Source organism: Seriola lalandi, unplaced genomic scaffold, assembly GCF_002814215.2.
Source record: "Seriola lalandi dorsalis isolate HSWRI2012SDOR001 ecotype SW California unplaced genomic scaffold, Sedor1 jcf7180002054488, whole genome shotgun sequence".
Taxonomy (NCBI): domain Eukaryota; kingdom Metazoa; phylum Chordata; class Actinopteri; order Carangiformes; family Carangidae; genus Seriola; species Seriola lalandi.
Genome location: NW_019525041.1, coordinates 1,151 through 19,780, shown reverse-complemented (window position 1 = coordinate 19,780; position 18,630 = coordinate 1,151). Strand labels below are relative to the sequence as shown.

At 38.8% G+C, this 18,630-nt stretch overlaps 1 protein-coding gene and 1 long non-coding RNA gene across 2 annotated transcripts; one reads left to right on the top strand and one right to left on the bottom strand.

Moving 5' to 3' along the window:
- Positions 1–5,558: 5,558 nt before the first annotated feature.
- LOC111659808 (protein phosphatase 1 regulatory inhibitor subunit 16B-like) lies at positions 5,559–12,119 on the bottom strand. The gene is made up of 5 exons (XM_023412865.2): positions 11,962–12,119; positions 11,796–11,871; positions 11,359–11,488; positions 10,956–11,103; positions 5,559–10,474 (listed from the first exon to the last, which is right to left on the bottom strand). Exons 1-5 carry the CDS (start codon positions 12,019–12,021, stop codon positions 10,001–10,003), a joined length of 888 nt encoding a protein of 295 aa, XP_023268633.2. The 5' UTR covers positions 12,022–12,119; the 3' UTR covers positions 5,559–10,000.
- Positions 12,022–17,877, top strand: LOC147818754 (uncharacterized). The gene is made up of 2 exons (XR_015437661.1): positions 12,022–12,104; positions 13,524–17,877. It is a non-coding gene; the product is annotated as an uncharacterized LOC147818754 (long non-coding RNA).
- The last annotated feature ends 753 nt before the right edge of the window (positions 17,878–18,630 follow it).

Sequence of the window (18,630 nt, the reverse complement as noted above, 5' to 3'; positions counted from 1 at the left end):
GGGCACAGCTTGAGGTAAAGCAAAAGACAGTACATAATAGGGGTAAGTGCTATTGATAAACTACCATGTCATATATCATTTTTATCACAATATCAATATATACATTGTAACATGATTTCTTTGGAAGTCAATTGAGAACTACTTATATAAAGTAATATCACATGGATGGTGTATGTTTTTGGCTAAATACCTGAAAATTAAAATTATTTTTTTTATTTAAAATATTTATGTGCCTACAGTATTTACTAGATTTTTTATTGCTTTGTCTTTTACTATTGATTGTTTCTGTTCACTGTCAGCAGTGTATGTCTATGCCCTGTGTGTTAATGCCTGTCTTAACACATTGTTGGTGGCTATCTGTGTACTGTGTATGTTATGTACTGTGGAGATAAAGCTGCTCAACCATAAGTAACAGTAACTGTTAACATGCTGGATTGTAGCAGACCACACCTCAAATGAAAGTGTAAGCTACACGCAGTGCATCAAGCTTTAGAGAAACCTTCTATTCTGTTTTCTCCTTCTCTTGTCTACCTTTATGTCTCTCATGTAAATTTGCATGTCTGCCCAAAAACAAGATGGACATATCCAGCCTAAGAAGGAAGTGGTGAGAAAGCACAACATACGAGATCTAATTCTACATGTGCTTTGATATGAAAACTGTAGTATAGTTCCTTAAATATTTCATTGTTATATGTCACAGTATGCTGAATCAAGTCTGCGGTTATGCGGTTCATCATGTGATGAATGTGATCTGCTTTCGGAGTGTAAGAGTGTCATTCTTTCCAGTGACAGTTTCACCTCTTTTTGAAAAGGACAAAAATACATATATGCACACTCAACAAAGTGACAAGCAGAGAGAGGAGTGAGTAGGAGGTGAGATAAAGAAAGAGGGAGGGATGTTTTTGGCAGGAAGCCATGAAAAAAAAAAAAACTGTCGACTGTCAGCGCAGCAACAGAGCCTCTGACCTTTTCTCAGCTTCACCACAACATTTAGGTTGCTTTAAAATGTCTATAAATTTTAAACCTCCTTTTCACGTTTATAGTTTGGTGACATATTATTTTATTAGTTGAGAGTGAAACATTAATTTGCCTGTTGGGGGAGGGGAGGGGAGTATGGGCCACACAGCACAGCACTGAATGTAAAAGTTGAAAGGTGACATTTCAATATCTGATCACATGTAAATGTGCACCTCCTCTGCCTCCCACAGAGAGCAACAAGGGAAAAAGTTCACCTGAGTTCCTTCGCAGCTGAAGACGGTACAGTCCCACATAGAGAGTGAAATGGAAAAGGTAAAATTCCCCAGAGGTATTTTACAGTTTAGGTCAGAATTCATAACTTTATACAATAATGAAAGTCATGTGGATATAAATATCCAGACACAGCTTACAGAAAGTTAAAGTCCCATATTTTATAGGAGTGGACCACAATTCAGCCACTCGTCAAGTCAGAGGACATTTCCACATCAAGTTAAAACTGGGCTAAAAGTAAAGGAGTTAAAAGTAAATTATAAAAGAAGTTTTGTTTTCCTTATGAAATCAAAAATACATTTACCTCTTCGACATTAAAAAAATCCTTCAAATCAAACAAGCTAAGAAGAAAGAACTACTCTTTTGAACTGCTCATAACTCAAGTCTGTATTTAGGTTATATAGCTGATGGTGTGCGGTCACAAATAGACATCTGTTTATGGGGTCACATACCAAGAAGTGCAGGAACCACCGTGCTACTGTGTGTCACCTAGACTCTCACTTTTCACTGAATTTAGCTGCATGATAATGTGGTGGTTTCTTGCTCGGAGACTGAGCAGTTCATTCAGCTTTCAGGATGACTCTCAGTAACACCTGTGACTTCTGTGGCGTTTCAAATACAAAATGTACTCACTCATAAACAACAGTTAGTGGATAAAAAGTGGATAGAATAGTCTTTAAGAAGCATATGTTTAGTTGTTGTGTCAGTGAGGCATCACTTAATCTCCATGGTAATTATCTGAGGCTGTAGTTTGTAATGCTGAATTGGACTGCATTGTATTGTACAATTATTTTGTCCACCCTCTGGCAGACTGTCAGTTTCTCCAGAAAGTGACATCATCTTTTTCCACTTATAACTTCTACGTCGATGCAACTTCCACATTAATGCTCTATGAATAATGTGACTTGGTCATTGTGTTGTCAGTGTGGAGATTTCATAATCACTTAGTCACAGATGCATCAGAATCCTTTTGACAATACTGCCAAGTGCAGCTACGGCAAACACGCAGTGTTACTACTCATGGCTCACCCTCCCTTCCTCTCATTGAAAATGATTTAGACTCTGAAGGAAAATTAGTCATTGGAAAGATGATAAAACCCTAGTGTTTGAACTGCGGGTGATTGTGTATTACATCATGTAGCTAAGGAACTTAGGCAGAGGGAAGAGGACATGTTTTACTGAGAACCCCGCACACTGACAGCTGGTTGTCTATGCAGGACACTGTACAGGTGGGACATTCATTTTCATTTGAAGGCAGGAAGTGTTGCAGCTCTGTTGATGCACTGTGGAAACCAGTCAGTCAGGTTTACCAAAACAATCCTATCAGTTTGTGTGTTTCCTCAAGTCAACACACTCAGGTGTATGATCAGTAGCTTTATGGCGGCTAATGTTAGCAGTACGTTCTTTGACTTTAAAACTCTTCTTTCCTTGTGCTACCATTATGCTACATTTCAGTACAGTACAGTTTATCATGAATCTGTAATGGCCACTTGTGTTTTAACTGTTAAGGAAACGTAACAGTGTCACTTTTAAGGTTAGGTTGTTTAGACACTTGTGGCGACTTTGCTACCAACCACTGTTTGTGTTATCTGTGCGGCAGGTGATGGGAATGCCATTAGTTTAGCAGGTATTTCATCATATGCCAAAGTATTGGATAAATTAAAATTTTTACCTGATGGTGGCGCTATATGAAAAGTTAGGGTTTCATAATAATCCATTATCCTAGGGACATGAATATCCATACAAAATTTCATGGCAATCTGTCCAATAGAGACACGCCTCTAGTGTTGCTAAAAATAATTCTCATTGAGACAATGATTGCAACCACATCACACAGCCTTATATCAAAGTGTCAGTAGTTGTTGGCCTGAAATGCGGCCTCATGTCTGAGTGTGAGTAAGTGACTTCGATCTCTGATCGAAATCCCTCGTTCAATACACTTTTATCTGCAGTCGGCCAGTCAGACATCACTCATCCTACTTAGACCTCTTAAATTCAGGTCAAATAGGACAATGAAGCCCTGTTAAGTCCAGCGGATCCTGGGAACCGGGCAGAAGTCCTGACCCATTCCTGAGCCATTCCTCCATCCATTTGTTCTTTTTGTGTGTCTCTTCTATCCGTCTTCTGACAAACTGGCAGGATGGTCAATAGCTGTGGCCTCCTCCCAGCGCAGGCCCGTTTTGAGGCCTAACATCCACCCTTCATTTGCATGCCTTCTTTCTTTCATCGCTGCAAATGCGCCCCTTTTCCATCGAGTGGTCAGTGTCTAAGCAACGCCTGGCATCGATTCATTTTCCTGCTTTATCATCTGCGCTCCCGACTGTTCCTCAGTGCCTTCCTTCAGCATCCCTCCATTTATGTATTGAGCAGAATGGTCAGTATGTGTCTGCATGCTTTTTTTCTGGCACTGATCCACTTCGCTCTTCAGTGAAGAGGACTGAAGGACTGGGACTAGAGCCAGCTGGCCTGTACTCAGTATTGCTCAGGCACAATAGCAAAGCCAGGCCACGAAGATGAGGTTAATGCATTCTGGATCATGTGTTTTCAGCACCATTGTCCTCTTCTCTGTCTGTATGCCTTAGACATACTGACACTGCCCAGGGAGCTACAGCTGAAAGGATGATTTCTCCTAACATTTGCTCAAGACACATCAAGGACTGGAACCTGACGTAAATGTTTTACAAATTAGTTCATGTTTGTTCTGCTGGTTTGTTTTTCAAATCCCTGAACACACATATTAGCCACTAGGTGCTGTTTTATGAGAGCTTAATGTACTGTAAATAAGTTTCTCCATAAAAGACGGATAACTGTATCCATACCAATAGGTCACTCCCCTAAAACCAACAGTAATGAAACACAGATAGGGATGAAAAAGTAACCATGCCAGCCGATGGCTGCCGTTTTCCATATAAACAGTCACTCAGCAGAATCTGAAAAAGAGAAAGTACAGTATAAATTGCAGAATAAAAAGGCCCGGCAAGAGCTCAAAATAAACTTTGAGAAACATGAAATACACTCATATAACTTTTTTTAAACTGTCTTGTACTTGTCTCTCTAACCCAACTGCTGTGGGTCTGAGCAACAACTGCTGTGCAGCCTGGAGAAATATTGACCCGTGCTGACCCCAGAACCAGTGAATGAGAGGAAGTTCAGAAAAAAGAGAGAGGAAAAAAAAGGAAGGAAGGAAACAGTTGAAGCTTGGTCAAGACCCTGACAGCTGTGTGGTGAAGGATTGTCCAGGCTCTGCCTGTCTCAGAACAGATAGGAGATGTAGATGGAGAGCAGAGAAAGCAGACATCTGAGCGTTAAAGAAATTGTTAGTAACCTTCATTCGGAATCATGAAGACATGAGCTGCATTCAGTACATTCACCTGACTACAGCAATGAAGTGTCTGAAAACAGCCTGAAGTTGTGCTTTTAAAAGACACCAGCAAAAAAAAAAGAAAAAAAGCTAAAAAATAAATATATGATTTATTATGCTAAATATGTACAGACAAGAAGATAAGCTGACTAGGTCTAAAACAAGTGTATGGCTGGACCACGTATGGTCAATGTGTGAAATTGAGAACGTAGATGTTGTAGACGCAGAGAGAGATGTGCCTCTTGCTCGTGGGGCAGTGGTGGTGTCTCTTTTCTTTGTAAGTAGGGTTTGTCCAAAAAGTTGCTCGATTTGTCACGGGGTGCTTTTTTGAGTCTATGAAGTCTATGAATCTAGCATTAATTTGGCAACACTGTAAAAAGAAACTGTTTGTGCCAATTTATTTTTGAAAAAGCAAGGGCTAGTGGGGAAACTCAACACTCGGCTCTCCGACCAATGGTGTAACTTCATGACTCAGTGACCTTCAGTTAACCAATGGTGTAACTTGATCACTCAACTCTATCACTCACTGAGTCAGTCAGTCATGGACATTCGCATTTATAGGGCTGTTGCCTCTGTTGTCAAAAGGCGTGGATCTGCAGCTTCCCTAGATTGCATGGCTTGGCCACTCAGAGCCTGTGTTTGTGCAAATGCTTTTTAGCATAAGGTTTCTCACTTTTCTGTATTTGATGGCTTCCCTTCTTCTTTGCTTTTAAAAGTCAAGCAACATTAGGAATGCTCAGTTTCTCTCAACATGGTGGTGATGCATCCACATTTGAGGGTGTTATTTATGTGTCTGGCCAAGATAAACTAAGCATGGTTCAAATAATTAAAATTCATGACATTTCTTCCTCAGGCCTTCAGGATACATTCTAATCAAAAATACAAGAAATACATTCTACCATTTCATAATAAAACACAAAGATGCTTTACTAATTCAGAAGAGACTGTATAAAATTCTCAAAATATACAATTTATTCAAAATATGTTAATGCAACCATCAATATATTCCAGTAATTACAAAATCAGTAGTTTTTCTTCTTTTATAATCTTATCCTTATAGACAGTGAGGCTTGCAGTCAAAGACAAGCCTTGATTTATATACCATGAGAACACAGGTTACTTTTAACAGGTGACTGTCCCTTTCTGGCTAGTACTGACCAGGTCGTAGCTCAAAATTACAATTCAGTCTGATTGAATTTTACTACTAAGGAAGCAGATATGAAATTTAAACTCAGTCTATTGCAGCAGCCGGAACAGACGTGAGCTGGAGTGAGTTTAGTGAATTTCAGCTGACTCACAACAAGATTATGTCACTGCCTTGGACACAAAAGAAGGAACCAAAACCAGGGGAAATCGCAATCCACTTGACTTAATTTGTACTTCCTCAAATTGAGTTGAAAAACTAAACTGCTTCCTACGAGAGTGCAACGTTAAAAACTGACCTCTGCACAAAAACTCCACCATTCAGACATTGGTGACTGAACAGCAGAAAGGAAACACCAAGTATTATGATGAAACCAGACAGATTTAGACTGCTGGATACTATAGGAAGTGGAAGGGGGTTCTGCATAGTCTCACAGTTTTCCCCCTTAACAACCAAATGTCTGCTAACACTGTTCATTAACGTGGGTAATTGTATTTTCCTATATGTTCCTCAACAGTAACAACACGGACATGAGAATGCAGTTCATGGGAACAGATAAGGGGATACTAATACAAACATATTTACAAACGAATCTGTACAAATATTTGACACTGTACAGTTGATGTTATGGGGATAACAGTGGTAGTGGCATTCTGGGTAATCACATGTTTGAAGGGGTTGGTGGTCATTAACAAACAATGACGGCCTTTACGCAAAGTTTTCAAATGTCTTTTTAAGTTGTTTTTGAAATCACGGAAGACTCTTTGGCACTCACAAGGAGGATCTGTTACTACATTAAAGGAATAGTTCATCATTTTGGAGAAGTGCTTATTCGCTTTCTTTTTCCGAGGGTTCAATGAGGAGATTGATACCATTTGTCATATGTCTCTGTTTTAATACAGTATTGAAGCCAGCAGTCTGTTAACTTAGCATTTAGACTGGAAATAGGTAGCCTGGCTCTGTAAAAAGGTTTTTTTTTTTTTCCTGCATGCCAGCACCTCAAACGCCTCCTAATTAACATGTTGTATTTTGTTTGTTTAATCTGTGCAAGAAAACAAAGTGTAGTGCTGGACTGCTTCTTGGCCTGTCTGCCTGGAGTCACGGCTGGTTTCCAAGAAACAGTCTGGCACATAAACCAACACTGCGGTTTTCGGTACAGATTAAGCAAACAAGATATAACATGTTGATTAGTAGGTAGTGGTAGGAGGATCTTGTTATGTTTGGACAGAGCTAGGCTAACTGTTTCCTGCTGATTCCAGTCTTAATGCTAAGCTAAGCCAATGAGCTGCTTGCTCCAGCTACATATTTATTGTACAGACATGGGAGCGGCATCAGTCTTCTTATCTAAGTCTTGGGGGGAAAAAAGCAAATAAGCTGATTTCCTGAAAGCTCGAACTGTTCTAGTACTTCTAGTACTTCTTTTCAAAATATTGTCCCTGTACACCACGACATGTGACTGAAGTGTAGACTCTCAGCTTTAATTCAAGGAATTTAACAAAAATATTTAATTAACGTTTCGGAATTACATAAATTTTTATGCATAGTCCCTCAATTTTCACAGGCCCTTTACTGCAGCCACCTTCAGTTGCTTTTTGTTTGTGGGTCACTGTCTGTGAAAAGACCCTGGCGTTTGAAGAATATTCAGGTTCTTTGCCTTGACAAGCTCTTGGATTGTGTTTTGGGTCATTACCCATCTGCACTGTGAATCACCGTCCTATCAGTTTTGTAGCATTTGACTCAGTCTGAGCTGATATTTTAGCCTTATACATCCCAGAATTCATCCTGCTACTTCTCTCAGCAATCACCACTGACTCAGTTCTGTTTGCAGCCATACATGCCCATGCCATTATACTGTCTCCTTCATGTTTGACAGATGATGTGGTGTGCTTTGGATCATTGGCTGTTCCTTTTCTTCTCCATACTCTCCACTTCCCATCATTCTGGTTTCATCTTGTTACAGAACTGGGCAGGCCTTTTTACATGTTTTCTGACACAGTCTAATATGGCCTTTCAGTTCTTGTTACCAGTGGTTTGGCACCTTGTGGTAAACCCTCTGTATTTACATTTATGATGGCATCTCTTGATGTCAGACATTGACAATTATACAGCTACTTCCTCCTCGACTATTTTGGACCTGGCCAGATGGTGTTTAGGGTTTTTTCTTCACTTAGGAAATAATTCTACAATCATCCACTTTATTTGTCTTCCAGCCTGTTGCTGAGCTCCTTCCTTTACAGAATGTACCAAATGATTTGGCCTCTCTTTGTTTTGATTTCTCAGCCTAATGATGGCCTCCTCCACTTGAATCGACAGCTCTTTGTACCACATACTGAGAGTTCCCATGAACAGCTACCAAATGCAAATTCAATGCTTGGAATCAACTCCAGACCTTTTATCTGCTTATTTGTCATGAAATAATGAGGGAACAGGCTGTGAAACTGACTACCAGTCAATTGTCAAATTAGAGCCTCCGAGAATGTAGGGACTGTGTATAACAATGGCCGGAGTTCCTGAACGGTTAATGCGATGTTTTTGTTAAAACCCTTGAATTAAAGCTAAAAGTCTACACTTCAGTTACATCTTGACGGCTTCGTTTCAAATCTGTATGGTGGCGTACAGAGGCAAATTTATGGAAATTCTGCCAAACATTTATGTGCCCAAATGTATATTTTTTGTTTGTGAAAACATGGTACTTTAAAGGTCACCTGACATGATACTGTGGGCTTGCTACATACCAAATCCAAGTCTGGATTAATGTTAAAAAAAACAAAAACAAACAGAGGCAAGCATTGAGTCCATGTATAACCTCAGAAAACTCATACTATACAGTAATTCATTACATAACATTTAAAGTTTCTGTTAATAAGACAAATACAGTGACTGGGAGAAGATAAAGCCACACAATGGCCACCAGGAAAAAAACAAAAAATAAAACAGAAAACAAAACATACACAAATAACACTGTTATTTGTAGTGACACAAATATGAGTCCATCCCAGTGGGACGGCCTGTTTGTGTTTTTAATACCATGTACATATAGCAGACATTAACCCTTATTTCACTGTATCTGTTTGATTTTCCATGTCAGAAGGTGCTTTGCTGGAAGATTCTCCAACTCATCTTATATTGCATTCACACTCTCCACACACCATCCAAATAATAAATACACTCAACTTTAGGAACCATAATGGTTTTTTTTGTTTGTTTGTTTTTTTTTTTGTTTTTTTACACATTACATTAATTTCATAAATAAAGAAAACGTACAGGAATTTTCAACCATGTCTGTACGAGTGAGCACAAAGTGGATTATGCATAAAACAGCATGACCTGTCAGTTTAGGTTTGATATGGGAGGACGGTGAGGTGAAGCACAGTTGACAGAATATAGTGACAGTTTCAAACACAAGTGCAGAACTATACTCTTTTCTGTTACCTCTTGTGGTAAGAAGTACACTTCCTGAAGTACACTTCCTGAATATTTTAACACTGTTTTATGGCATTCCTTCCCTTTACTTGAGCAGGCAACATTTCAATATGAAGGAGACTTCAGAAGAGATGTCTCGGATCTCTTTTTGCTACGTTTAGCTCTCTCTGATATGTTGGTAATACAACACGATGTAGCACAATACATCTGGATTGCTGTAGGATGGCCTTTGAAAATCATACGAATATGGCGTAAAAGCATAACATTGTGGTTTTGACGAAGGAAATGTTTAATTACAAGACAACCATCCATTTCTCTTCCATCTTCATCTCTGAGGGCAGAACATGCAGTACCTTGATATCCTCGCCACTCTCCTGATTCAACATTTTTTTTTTACCATTTCCAGATGAAAAGCTTTAAAAAAAGAAAAGAAAAAAAAATTGATTTCTTAACAGCGAATCTCACACTCTATCTGTTTGGCATGTCCTGAAAAGAGACTCCATGTATGAAAAGGAATTACAATCCAAGTAACATCTGGAGGAAAACAGTGGCGGTGCTCAGTTCCTTTCCTCTTCTCTTCTAGACTTGAAACACGCCTCCATTTGGGGGGAAGGTTTCTTCAATTGTAACAGGAGTCACGTGACAGGGAGGTATGAAGAAAAGTTTCTAGACCTTCTTCAGGCCACTCGTCTTCTCTGGAAGAAGTTTCAAAGAAGTGGAGGAACAGGACGTTAAAAGACAGGAACATGCCTTTCTTTCCTCCCTCCTACGGCACATTCATTTCTTCCTTCCTCTTTGTGCAAACACTCATCTTGACTGCGGCGCTACGACACACAGCAGCAGGTCCGTGCCTTCGGCTGCTCTTCTTCTATTGGCTGTTTCAGTTTCAGGAGGGGCGGGTCACCGCTGGCTGGTGTGTAGTAAACTGCACTGCCATTGGAGGAGACCAGCGGCATGCGGGGGTCCTCGGAGTTGGTTTTGGCATCAGTGAAGGAGTCTGTGGAGCCGTTACCTAGGTGACCGTTAAACAAGGGGTGATTCAACAATTTGGCGGCAGCCCTCTGTTTCTTCAGCTCCGACAGAGTCTGAGCGCGCTCTCTCGGCCAGGCTTCCTCCTGGGCGGGCTGGGTGGTGACGACCCCGCCGTTATCCGATGGTAGCGTGCTGCCATTGGAGGGTGGCTGTGGTGGCACAGACGTCGTTGTGGAGATGAGGCCATTCTGTTTGCTGCTGCCATCTTTGAGGATGGTGGGCAGCTTGGGCTTGTCTGGCAGCTCCACAGCTACGGCTGGTTTGACCTGCAGGGCATCGATAAGGATTATTTTAATCCCGGTATAAGGCTTTTCTATTAAATACATGAAGGCGTGAATGAGATAACTTTGCTCTGGTGCCCAAGCTAAAAAAACAAACAAATGTAGAGCTAATTTATTTGCTAAATTGCTAAAAGTCTCCCCTTATAAACTGTTGTTCAGTGAATCCCAGGAGTCATTTGTGACAAAAAGCAGAAATGTCTCTAATCCCTGGGAAATCCAAATAGTGGTCCTAAACCTGCTGTATTCAGTGTATTGAAGCTACATAGTGCTAACAGTGGTGACTGCATAGAGAAAAAGCAACTGTAGCACTCTTCACTTCAAATACTACGTTACAATGTTGTGTTGGTGTTGCAGCTTCTTTCCAAAGACAGAAACCTTATAACTGTAATTGTAATGTTTAACTACAGGTTTACCTAATTCCAAAGAAGTGGCGACAAGAATAAAACATAATAACCAGAAGACTTACATTAACTACTTGATTATTCTCCTGATCAGACTCCTTCTCTTTGTCGTCCTCCTCCTCCCTCCCTCCCCTCCACACGATGGCCTCTGTCTCGTACTCTTTGCGGCACAGGTTGTGTCTGTCTGACAGGCTGGCTCGCCGCACCACTTTTCTGTGGATACAGGTGGAGATCAAAGTGAGATAAAGCAACTAGGGAAGCAAATATGAAAGCCTTCTCTAAACTTCATTAAATGTAGTAATATTCCATTCTAGATTATTGTTTAACTTTTAAAGTCTCTAGTGTCACTATTTAATTGCAAGGATCAAGCGAAGCTCATCTGTGTGTCCCATGTCTCTTTCAAAATAGAAACAATAAAATAAACACAATTTGTAAGTGCTTACAACACCAGCAGATGTCAGTACTTACCCACGACTGCCTGCACTGGATGTTCGCCTACACAGTGAGGTCTTGTGTTTGAGCTGTGACTTCATGATAATGTCGTGTTTGTGTTTCAGATCCAGCAGGATGGCCCTGAACTCCTCGTCCTCACACAGATCTTTAAGTGACAAGGATGAAGAACAGGGTATGTCAGATCCTTTATGTTTGTTTGTCTAGATAAATGTAGATCTTAGCAACGCCATTAGTCTCCAATATTGTTTTTTTACGAACTTATAATTTTCCACTTATCAATACTGACAAAAATGCATTGCATGACATTGATAATGATACAAACTTGTTTAAAGATTTAAATCAGAATTAAGTGGGAAATAATGCTTGATGTAAAACTTGATTTAACAAGTTGGAAGTGAGACCCCCCATCACCAGGTGGTTTGATAAGAGAGATTGTTGAGGTGCAAATATACCGATGGGTGTCTCGTCTAGGAAGGTCTTGGCATTGAGACTGGCTCCGTGAGACACCAACAGCTCAGCCACATGCATCTGAAAGCACAACAACAGTAGCAAATTACATTAATGGAAAGAAACCTTTGTGCGTGTTCTGTTTCCTGTTTCCTGTTGTGTTTACCTTACCTGACCCCAGCACGCTGCAGCATGAAGAGGCTGCCATCCATCTGAATCTCTCAGGTCCATGCGAGCTCCCCCCTCCAGAAGCAGCTCTGCAGCCTGCACGTAGCCGTTTGCTGCTGCGATGTGGAGCTACAAGGGCAGAGGAGGTACAAAGATCAGATTTATGCTCTGTGCATAAAAAATACAGCATGGGGTTTCACATTAAAGCCACAATTTAGAAGACAGAATGATGTGCTGCTGAGATTGCTGCTGATATCACATTACACCTGCAAAAGTCTACATCAGATATACGCACTTGCATCCAGGTTTGATGGTCTTGCTGGAACTAAACTGCACAAATAGTTAAAGCTAAAAACTGACCCTTGACAGAGTCCTCTGTGCAGGTCAGAAACCCACTTGTATCAGAACAAATTACACCAGGAGCTGAGAAGCGTTTTTTTTTTTTTAAATCCTATCTATACTATCAGTATGTTGACCTGGTATTAACCTCTTAAAACAGCCACACACAGATCAAAACCCAGTTCTTTATTTTAAATTCTAGGAGATACCAGGAGTTAACTAAGATGCCAATGGTGTCTATCTGATTTCTGGGAGGCTGTCTTGTGCATCATTTTATATACACATCTAGAATATTTTAATTTGATGGACGGTGCTGAGTGTAAACATGTTAGGTTTAACGAAGAGCTGCACAAGCTGATACAAAATGCATGTATATTTTATCAGCCTTGAAAGATTCTTCTTTCTCCCAACTTTAATGATGCAATACAATAAACACAATTAAAATAGAAGATATTTTAACATATTAGTACATACTTTTATAGTTTTTTTTGTTCATGTTTGTTATAAATTTGGGTCTAGGCTCAGCTGAAAACATTAAAATTCTTTGGACTTGTTCAGTCAGTCTATCTGGGAAACCTACACACACATAATACAGAGCTGGTCATCATTTCATCCGAGTCAGTGATGAAGTCTGATGATTTCTCATGCAGGGTTACTTGCTATGTCAGTACCCTTAGACCCCACTCAGACTCTGGCTAGCGAGCAAGAATAACATCTTGGTCTGAACATAACTAAAATAACAAGCAGGTCAGAAAGATTTTCTATCCCTGGAGAAGACCCAGTTTGAGCAACTGGTGATGTTAATCTCTGCATGTGAAGATGATGCATTCTGTGTTATTATCAGCTAATGTTACACATGGGAGTGTTACTGAGGAGAGGGAGAAACGCACACAATGAGATCCAACATTATTGATCCTCATGCGGAAATTAGGATGTAGTTGGACCGAGGAGGAAAATCACAGCCTTGTGCACTGCAGGGGTTCAGACACATTCACTTGATATGCTAATGCTTTTTTATAAAACATATCATTTTGTAATTACGCCCTGAAATAAATACTATAGAGGAAAGTAATGGGAATGCAAGGGGAGAAGAGAAACAAAGACCAAGGGAAAACAAATGAATGCATGGCAGTAAAACTGGCATAAAAAAAAAAATTACTGCCATAATTTTTTTTTCACCAACTACAGTATTTTTAGTTCAAAGGTGTTCTGTATCTGTCTCCTAGAAAGCAGGAAGTGGAGCACACTGCTACATGTGAAGGGTGAACTCAGGCTTCACAGCACGTTGAAGGATGTTAAGGTTCATCAGCTCCTGCAGGGCTCAGATGTGTCAGGTAGGTTTTATGCCTTTTGCTTGGTGCTGAGGATGACTGAGAGCAACTGCTGCAGGGCAATTACTCCAGGAATATTATTTATCTAATAGGATTTGTTGTTTTTGTTTTCAAAAGTAAACACCTCAACAATTTGAGGGTTCTGTAATATTTGACTAAACGTGACCTCTTAACAAAATAAAATCTTCACTGACTTACTTTTAAAGGGGAACCTATTTCACACATCAAAGTCTGTTCACAGGTCTTGGTGAATACTACAATTGCGTAAGTAAAAAGAGTTGTATAAAGCCTTTTGTGGCCTTTACTATTATAATATATTTGAATCTCTGACCAAACTATCAGTGTTCGAGTTGCATCAAGGGAAATGTAAGTGCAATAGTTCCCAGCCACAGTAGTGTGTCTGTGAGATAGAAGTCTTCATGGCCTCACTCACAGAATTGAGCCAGGACCCAAGTCAGAGCAGTTCTTAAGACATCATTATTGTCATTGTTATTATTAGATTGTTGTTTGTATTAACCAATATCGAATCATGCTGCTGCCAGTGTTCTCTTCTCTCTCTGTTCAGGTCTAATCATCCTTCTGTCTATTTGTGTTGAGACTAGCTGCGCTGGAGTCCTCCTTGGATTGGGTCTCTCTAAAAATGTATTTATGCATGTTGGGTTGGTTTTCCATGCACCTGTTTCAGAAGAATCTAAACATCAGCATGCTAATGTGCCACTTTGGAAAAGAGCAGCAATATTTGCTAATTAGCACTAAACAGTAAGGTATTGGTAAAAAGGTATTGGACAAATAAAAATTTTGCATGGACAATGCTGCACCATAAAATGTTAGAAGAGGAAAAGAAAGCTGTTGAGATATTTCCTTGAAACCAAAAATTTGAACCTCACAGTGACACTAGAGGAAAAATCAGAGATCACCAAAGTCATTGTTGCAATATTTCAGTCTGGAGCCACACCGCTAGAATCACAAATACCAAAAATCACAATTTTCATTATCTCTGCATGTTGCCCCTGTGTTTGCATTGGTTTTCTCAGAGCATTTCAGTTTCCTCACACAATATAACTGGCAACCTCTCCAGCATGTACCCTGCCTCTTGCCCAAAGCATGCTGGGATACACTCTCTATTTCTTCTCCAGTTTTTTGCCCACAGTGTGACGATATGCAGGTGGACTGAAAACCTGTTCAGGATTTATATTTCATCTCATCAAATACACATGCATGCTGGGCAGAGCCGGCCCAAACCTTCATGGGGCCCTTAGCAGAATTTGAATTTGGCCAAGGGCGTAGGTTGGTAGGGACATTGGTAGGGACAACAACCCCTGCCACACTTCCAAAAAAAAAGACATTGACTTTTTAAGGCCGTCAACCAATAGGTTTGTTAACATATAAGATGTGAATTTACATTCAGATATGCACATACGGAAATGTAATATATGTACATATGTTCCATAAATGTAGATATGAATATATATTCTATGTATATACAGTATAGCCTATATGTGTAAAAATGACGTGAAACCTATTAGAAAGCAAATAGAAACATGTAAAATCACTCTTGATATAGTGACAAATGTCATATATCATAAGTCATAGTATAATGAGGCATAAAATAGTCTTAGGAGAGGAAGTCATAGTACATTAAGTCAAAAAAAGTCATAGTATAGTAAGGCATGAAAAGTTCAACATGTAGCAAGTCATAATATAGCAAATCATAAAAAGTCTCAGAATAGTAAGTCATGAAATATAGTATATTAAGGCATAAAAAAAGTCATAGTATAGTAAAGTTTAAGATGTATAGATGATGTATAGTACAGTAAGGCATAAAAAAATCTAAGTAGAGTAAGGCAAGAAAGTCATAGTATAGTAAGTCATGAAGTCATAGTATACTAAGGCAAAAAAAATTATAATATAGTAAGTAAAAAAATTCATAGTGTAGTAAGGCATAAAGTCATAGTAAGACATAAAGAGTCATAGTATAGTAAGGCAAAAAAAATCATAGTATAGTAAGGCAAAAAAAATCATAGTATAGTAAGTAAAAAATTTCATAGTGTAGTAAGGCATAAAGTTATAGTAAGGCATAAAAGAGTCATAGGATAGTAAGGCATAAAAGAGTCATGGTATAGTAAGGCATAAAAAGTCATAAAAACATCATCGTAAAGTAAGGCATGAAAAGTCGTAGTATAGTAAGGCATGAAAAGTCATAGTATAGTAAGGCATAAAAAGTCATAAAAACGTCATAGTATAGTAAGGCATAAAAAGCCATAATATAGTAGGGCATGAAAAGTCATAAAAAGTCATACTATAGTAAGGCATAAAAAGTCATAAAAACGACATTGTATAGTAAGGCATAAAAAGTCGTTAAAACGTCATAGTGTAGTAAGGCTTAAAAAGTCGTAAAAACGAAATAGTATAGTGAGGCATAAAAAGTCATGGTATAGTAAGGCATAAAAAGTCATAAAAACAACATAGTATAGTAAGGCATAAAAAGTCATAAAAACGACATAGTAAAGTAAGGCATAAAAAGTCATAATATAGTAGGGCATGAAAAGTCATAAAAACGTCATAGTATAGTAAGGCATAAAAAGTTGTTAAAAAGTCATAGTGTAGTAAGGCTTAAAGTGGTAAAAACGAATTAGTATAGTGAGGCATAAAAAGTCATAGTATAGTAAGGCATAAAAAGTCATAATATAGTAGGGCATGAAAAGTCATAAAAACGTCATAGTATAGTAAGGCATAAAAAGTTGTTAAAAAGTCATAGTGTAGTAAGGCTTAAAGTGGTAAAAACGAATTAGTATAGTGAGGCATAAAAAGTCATAGTATAGTAAGGCATGAAAAGTCATAGTATAGTAAGGCATAAAAAGTCATAAAAACGACATAGTATAGCAAGGCATGAAAAGTCATAGTAAAGTAAGGCATAAAAAGTCATAATATGGTAGGGCATGAAAAGTCATAAAAACGTCATAGTATAGTAAGGCATAAAAAGTCATAAAAACGACATTGTATAGTAAGGCATAAAAAGTTGTTAAAAAGTCATAGTGTAGTAAGGCTTAAAAAGTCGTAAAAACGAATTAGTATAGTGAGGCATGAAAAGTCATAGTATAGTAGGGCATGAAAAGTCATAAAAACGACATAGTATAGTAAGGCATAAAAAAGTCATACTAAGGCATAAAAAGTCATAAAAACGACATAGTATAGTAAGGCATGAAAAGTCATAGTAGAGTAAGGCATAAAAAGTCATAGTATAGTAAGGCATAAAAAGTCATGAAAACGACATAGTATAGTAAGGCAGAAAAAGTCATAAAAACGTCATAGGATAGTAAGGCATAAAAAGTCATAGTATAGTAAGGCAGAAAAAGTCATAAAAACGTCATAGTAAAGTAAGGCATAAAAAGTCATAATATAGTAAGGCATAAAAAGCCATAATATAGTAGGGCATGAAAAGTCATAAAAAGTCATAGTATAGTAAGGCATAAAAAGTCATAAAAACGACATTGTATAGTAAGGCATAAAAAGTCGTTAAAAAGTCATAGTGTAGTAAGGCAGAAAAAGTCGTAAAAACGAAATAGTATAGTGAGGCATAAAAAGTCATAGTATAGATTTGTTCTCTCTTCTCTCTTTGGGCTTGCTCAGGAGCAGCAGATCCTCTTACCAACGCAAAGACGCAGAGACCACACAGTCAGACAGGGCTTCACCCCACCAGGAAGCCACCGAACTCACTGGACTCTTCAACAACACTGGAAAGGACCTCTTATTCATGGTTTTGACTGTGTAACATTAACTCACTGTGCATAACCTCACCTAGCACAGTAAAGCAGCAGAACTCTTAAGCTCTGTTAATGTACATTTTCCTTAATGTCTTGTTGTTGTAATATTCGGTTAGGTTGTGGTTAGTCACACAGTTAATTGGGTACTGGTATGTTCACACACATACGTGTAGCACATCTCAGTTGTAGAACTTGCATGCAGCTAACTTCCTCCCTCTAAGCTGGTACCTTCAGATTACATGAGCTAGGCTAACATAGAAACTCACACCTTCCTCCCCCACACACCAGGTGGTCTCAGCGGCCATTTTGAGTAATTTCTTCGTTTACCACCATCCTGTGTAGTCTTCTTTGCTCAGCCATGTGGTCGCGGCGACCATTTTGAATCTGCCAACTTGCCTTTGTCTGTGTCCCCACAATTGTATATGCTTTAGATTAGACATTGTGTTTTTACTCTGTTCCATGTAAATAAATGTCTTTAAGTATAACTACTGGTGTGTTTAATATTGCCAACCACTACTCAGTAGACCTCCAATTCTTCAAATTTAACTTACTTTTGATATGGTGATTTGGTTATAGTTATTAAGTCAATTCTTTAGCCAATAAACTGATAAACAACCAAAGGTCCAACATATGGTGTCAATCTTGACATAAAAAGTTATAGTATGGTAAGTCATGAAAAAAATCATGGTATAGTAAGGCATAAAAAGTCAGGCTATAGTAAGTAATAAAAGATCATAATATAGTGGTTCATAAAGTCATAGTATAGTAAGGCATAAAATGTCATAGTATAGCAAGGGAAAAAAGTCATAGTATAGTAAGACATGAAAAGTTCATAATATAGTGAGTCATAAAGTCGTAGTATAGTGAGTCATAAAGTCGTAGTATAGTAAGGCTTAAAATGTCATAGTATAGTAAGGCATTAAGTCATAATAGGGCATAAAAATTCATAGTACAGTAAGGCATAAAATGTCATATTATAGTATTTGTTCTCTCTTCTCTCCTTGGGCTTGCTCAGGAGCAGCAGCTCCTCTTCCCTATCGGTTCTTCGAGGAGCAACCAGGCTCCCAGCACCAGGTCAGCACAAGGCTACCAGGAAAACACAGCTTTCTTGCAACACTCCCTTACTCTACTTTTCACAACAGAGTGAACAAGTTAACTTCAGCGCCAGCGGCAACGACATAAAGTCTAGAGTTAACATGAAATCCACGTCCTCCTTGACAACGCAGAGACCACACAGC